We start from the raw sequence: 6,000 nt of genomic DNA on the forward strand, positions 1-6,000 counted from the left end.
GCGGCGTTGTCCTTGCGAGGCCGTGCGTCAAAGTTTCGCACTCACGGTGGGCGTCGCGTCGATTTCTCCTGGAAAGTCGAGCGGCTTTGTCCTTGCGAGGTTGTGCGTCGAAGTCTCGATCGTCCCGAGGGCGTCGCGTCGATCAGCGTCGGTGTGCGGCGTTTTTCTCGCCGCGAAACAAGCTGTGCGTCGAAATTTTCGGCGCACGGAGCGTCCAAGTGAAAGGAAGAAGTCTTTTTGGTCCTGAGACTTCAAGGAACAGGAGGCAAGCTCTATCCAAGCCCTTGGAGAGCACTTTCACAGCCAGACAAGAGTTCAGCAAGGCAGCAGGGCAACAACAAGACAGCAGTCCTTTGTAGAAAGCAGACAGGTGAGTCCTTTGAGCAGCCAGGCAGTTCTTCTTGGCAGGATGTAGTTTCTGGTTCCGGTTTCTTCTCCAGCAAGTGTCTGATGAGGTAGGGCAGAGGCCCTGTTTTATACCCAAATGTGCCTTTGAAGTGGGGGAGACTTCAAAGAGAGGCTAAGAAGTGCACCAGGTCCCCTTTCAGTTCAATCCTGTCTGCCAGGGTCCCAGTAGGGGGTGTGGCAGTCCTTTGTGTGAGGGCAGGCCCTCCACCCTCCCAGCCCAGGAAGACCCATTCAAAATGCAGATGTATGCAAGTGAGGCTGAGTACCCTGTGTTTGGGGTGTGTCTGAGTGAATGCACAAGGAGCTGTCAACTAAACCTAGCCAGACGTGGATTGTAAGGCACAGAAGGATTTAAGTGCAAAGAAATGCTCACTTTCTAAAAGTGGCATTTCTAGAATAGTAATATTAAATCCGACTTCACCAGTCAGTAGGATTTTGTATTACCATTCTGGCCATACTAAATATGACCTCCCTGCTCCTTTCAGATCAGCAGCTGCCACTTCAACAGTGTATGAGGGCAGCCCCAATGTTAGCCTATGAAGGGAGCAGGTCTCCCAGTAGTGCAAAAACGAATTTAGGAGTTTTACACTACCAGGACATATAACTACCCAGGTACATGTCCTGCCTTTTACCTACACAGCACCCTGCTCTAGGGGATACCCAGGGCACACATTAAGGGTGACTTATATGCAGAAAAAGGGGAGTTCTAGGCTTGGCAAGTACTTTTAAATGCCAAGTCGAGGTGGCAGTGAAACTGCACACCCAGGCCTAGCAATGGTAGGCCTGAGACAAGGAAAAGGGGCTACTTAAGTGGGTGGCACAATCCGTGCTGCAGGTCCACTAGTAGCATTTAATCTATATGCCCTAGGCACCTGGAGTGCACATGACTGGGGACTTATAAGTAGATTAAATAGTTCAATCAGGTATGATCCAAAGTTACCATGTTTACAGAGAGAGAGCATATACACTTTATCACTGGTTAGCAGTGGTAAAGTGCGCAGAGTCTAAAAACCAGCAAAACAGTATCCAAAACGAGGAGGGAGGCAGGCAAAAAGTTAGGGGTGACTACCCTAAGGCTGTCAGGTCTAACAGGAATGTTTTTCATTCTATGTGCATTATGGTGATAATGATGACAGGACAACTGCTGGTGTTGCAGAATCCTAGTAACCTATGTACTTACCCGAGAACTGCTTGCTTAGCAGAGTATTAGTGACCTGTGTGATGCTCTGACAACTACTTGTGGATCGGGGTACTACTAATACATGTCATTTTTGGTGTATTGATGTGTAGTGCAATACAGTATATTTTTATATAACTTATTGTGGAGTTTTCTTTGTGGTGTATTTATTGTGTCACTGGTGTGTATGTTGTGCAAACCTTTTACACATTGCCTCTGGGATAGGACTGACTGCTCATGCCAAGCTACCGAGGGGGTGAGCAGGGGGTTATCGTGGGTGCGTAGCTCTCTTGCCCTGACTAGAGTGGTGGTTTCTGCCTGGCTAAGATGCCTACCCTAGCCAACCAGGAACCCCATTTCTAACAGCCTCTCTATTCTATCCTGTACCTCTGTACTCTATGCCAATGCACTCTTTGCCACTGTACACTACTGCCCACTATGCTACTCCAATACACAGCACTCAATGCCACTCCACAACACTCTACTCTTCGCCATTCCACTCCACACAACTCCTCTACGTCACTAACTTTTAGCCATGCTGAACAGCAGCTACGCTGGTGTACAACATGGCTAAAACAAATAGGTAAAGCCAATAGCTCTTGCATAGGGTGAGACCTATTGGCTTTGCCGATGCTGGTTTGAATATTGTCATTGACTTTATATAGCATTCTGCCATCAGCATCTTTGCCTTATTCCATCTACCTATAGGGAAGTGGAGACAGGAACAATTGGGAAAGGTGGTGATTGGATGTCATGTTAACATATAGGTCACATGACTTCCTCCAGAGAGGATGCACCAACACAAGCAGTATAGGGGTTCATGCAGAAAAGTGGTGGGGGAGAGGGGAAGAAGTGGGTGGGGGTGGTTTTTGACAGTGGTCTGGGATGTGGTGCGGTCATGAAGCAGACAGAGGTGCTACAGGTAGGCATGGAGTTAGGCACACTGCCCATCACCTGTACCAGAGCTAGTGTGGTAAAGATGCTCCAACATAAAGGTGCAGGTAGTGGTGGATAAATGGTCCAGATATCCACCTACTCTCAGGGTGCATGATTCACCCCCTCCTCCCCACACCAAACTGTGGGCATAAACATTACCCATGTCGAAAATGGACAAACAGTTGAGAAATACCTAAAGGTTGGAACACTTTTCCAATTAAAAGTTTGACACCAAGTCTCTCTGCAGGCCACACAAACATTAAATATTGTTCCCCTCTTTAAACACTACAATTATCGAAGTTTGCTCAAAACACCGTGGAACTACAACAAGAGTGTTGGTGCCTCAAACCAAACCCAGTGAGTGGTCACAACTCAGACTGCATCCCTACACCAAAGGCTTGTTCTTTTTTCCCTAAGCAACATGATTTATGCAGCACAACCTATTCAAGATGTTCAATATCCATAATCATGGGATAAGATGCCTCCACCCACACAGTCAGGGGTACAGTGGCACCTGGTGGAGAATTAGTGCCTCTGGTATCCTCGATAACATTCCAAGGATGTAGGACGATTCAAGGCCTCTTGTAGCACAGAGATTCCACACACGACCCCAGCTCTGATGCGACGACCCACATATGTTATGTACATGGTTGCTATTCCAACAGCGCAGGACTTGCAGACCCAAGACACTGTACACTGAATCAAACGCCAACCAGCGTTACGTATGTGTCTAGGAAGCCAGGGGCAATCCTCTTCAAAGTTTAGGCAAGTTGTGACATCACGACAAGCAAGTCCTCCTAGCATAAAACCACCAAGCCCACTCTAGTTTCCATTTGGGGGTCATGGAGGCAACTGTGAGCCATTAATAGTACATTTTGAACTGGTCGGCTGCACTCAAAAACAGACAAAGCCCAGGGGGCAAGTGAGTGAAAAGATGGCAAGCAGGCAAGAGGGTAGAATATGGCCCCTTTACCCCTGGGTGACCTTGAGCCAACTGTGGTTTCTCAGCCTGCAGCACAAGGCATACTGAACCCTCTAGGTAAAGGAAACCTACATGGCCCAGCATGCAAAGCAATGCGTGCTGAAAGTCGCCTGTAACGCCGGGGGCATCGCAAATTTAGGGTGAAATTACTCGAAAGGAGTTGCAGAAATGAACCCTCCCTAAAGGATCATTAAAGCACACAAGAGGAGAAAAGCCACGCTGAAAATACTCCCAAGGGCATAACCAGAATTAATACATCAGGTTTAGTGGCACCGGGTTCTTTGATGGGAGGGTCCTGCGAATTATGGATCTTTTTTATTACATGCTAGGGGTATAGAGGGGCACTTTTTCCCTTTCTTGCATTATTCCTCCGATCACCCATGCTACGCTACTTCTGGTTCCAGTTTCATGTTTTTAAGAATTCGAAGCATTAAGAAAATGACTTTTTCTGTGGGCGGTGCAACCCTCTAGGGCAGCAAGTGACATGCTATCTACGTGCTCGATCGGAACAGTAACTGTGTCAACAACCACCCACCCCTCCCAGGCTCATACCGATGGTATTCTTACCTTGCTGTAGAGCTCTGAGGCGGACATCGCGGCACCTTGTGCCCTCTCCTCGCTGGGTGCAGCGGGTGCAAGGAGGGGTAGAGAGGTGCAGTGTCCGTAAAGTGCTTCAAAGCCCGGTTTCTGGCGGTAGGGCCTGCCCTGAGCTCCCAGTCGGAACTGCCCTGAGCCCGGCTTCTGGCGGTAGGGCCTGTCCTGAGCTCCCAGTTAGGCCTGTCCTGAGCTCCCAGTTAGGCCTGTCCTAAGCTCCCAGACGGGCCTGCCCTGAGCTCCCAGTCAGGCCTCTCCCGAGCCCCGGTTCCTCGCAGTAGCCCCGGTCCCTTCCCCTGCCCCTCACAGAAAGGCCCACCCCGTCTTGCCTCGCTTTAGAACTGCACTTTGCCCGGGCCTGGCCTGGAGGCGCCGGACACCTGCCGGCAATCAGTGATTAACAGACGTGTAAACAAGCACCATGGAGTGTGAAGAAAGGACCCCAAGAAACCCCTGAAGTAAGAGACAAGAGGACACAAGACCACCCCAAATACTGACGAGCAGCGAAGCACACGCGTGGACCGGCCACATGCCACAAGGATGTCGTCCTGCCAATCTGGTTATTTCAACAAAGCTTAGAATTCACTGGGGAGTGGAGGGGCACTTTCCTTGACAGTGGAGGGGGGGGGGGGGGGCTGCCAGTTTAATCGCAGTTAGGGCAGATCATTCACCTCTCACAGGTACCCTACATCAGTACATGTTAATGCTGGAATTTGCGGTCCTGTCTATATTATTCTAAATCAAGGACTACACATCCCAGAATGCACAGCAAAAAAAACAAACGGACTGGATGAGCTAGTTATGTATGGACCTGGGAATCTTCAGAGTTCTGAACGAGTCTTTTGGCCTTGACACCTGTTTCTTGAGCTTGACACCTTAACCTTAAGTTTGCACCTGTTTCTTGAGGTCTTCTCCAGTCTCCTGGGTGTCTCATCTATGTTTTGAGCTTGACAAATTACCCTTTTTAGCCACTATGGGACCAGATGTAGGTTTATCCACCCTTTGTGGAGACGTGATTCCCCCACCCTCATTGTGGGAGCTGCTTCCAGTGACAGCAGGTTCTCTGTGCCTCGCAGTCATCGGCCGCCAGGCTGTGATTATAGGCCAGGTGTATTTACACTTTGCACTAGAGCACTGTCACCGAAAGTGATGTAAGCTAGCGCAAAAATGTTTTTTTTTAATTTACTTTCCAGCGCCAAACTTGGTATACTTTGGAAGCTTGTAAGTTATATGATATTGTGCGCCATGGGAGCATCACATAGGTGGTACTTGGGCATTCCCATGCAACAACCCCTGACTTTTGATGCCAATCCTGATCAAATAGCATTTGATAGACTGGGATCTGCGGCCAAATATGTTGTATCCTCAAGGCTGCCATAAAGTTGGCGCATTGTTTAAATGTCATCAAACTTTGAATGCGTGCTGCATTGTAGAGGACACATGCTAAGTGCAAACAGTTGTTAAGTCTGTCAAAGCAAAGTTTTTTTATTTTTTTTTATTTATACTTCTAATACAAAACCTATGCAGGACATCAAGCAGACACCCTTGCGCTATACGCTGGGAGAGAGAGCAACAGCACTATATCTTAGTAGATATGACATTGTCCTGCTCACTCGCTTCCAAGCAACATTGCTGTGCTGTGTTGTGTGAATAAATAGTACATTTTTAGGCATGTGTTTTTCAAGATCGATCCCCAGGGAAGCGGTGTTTCTTCTGAAAAAACTCAGTAGTAAATGTTCTTGGGGGCTGGGAGTTTCCTCTCACTGCGGAGACATTTCTGAACTTTTTCTCTCTGGGGTGGCGTTTTTTTTTCTGGTGGAACAGATGTTCGTGGGGATGGTGGCACACCTGCTACAAGGGTTTTCTTGAGAAGAGCCGGCAGCAGCCCCGCTTTCGGAAAACT

At 48.4% G+C, this 6,000-nt stretch overlaps 1 protein-coding gene across 1 annotated transcript in view; it reads right to left on the reverse strand.

Moving 5' to 3' along the window:
- Positions 1-4,388, reverse strand: part of LOC138268028 (unconventional myosin-Vb-like) — a 160,552-nt gene extending 156,164 nt beyond the window's left edge. The window contains exon 1 of the mRNA XM_069217350.1: positions 4,071-4,388. Coding sequence (XP_069073451.1) covers positions 4,071-4,097 — 27 coding nt within the window. The 5' untranslated portion in view covers positions 4,098-4,388. The remainder of the gene's footprint in view (positions 1-4,070) is intronic.
- Between the last annotated feature and the right edge of the window lie 1,612 nt (positions 4,389-6,000).

Source organism: Pleurodeles waltl, chromosome 12 (genome assembly GCF_031143425.1).
Source record: "Pleurodeles waltl isolate 20211129_DDA chromosome 12, aPleWal1.hap1.20221129, whole genome shotgun sequence".
Taxonomy (NCBI): domain Eukaryota; kingdom Metazoa; phylum Chordata; class Amphibia; order Caudata; family Salamandridae; genus Pleurodeles; species Pleurodeles waltl.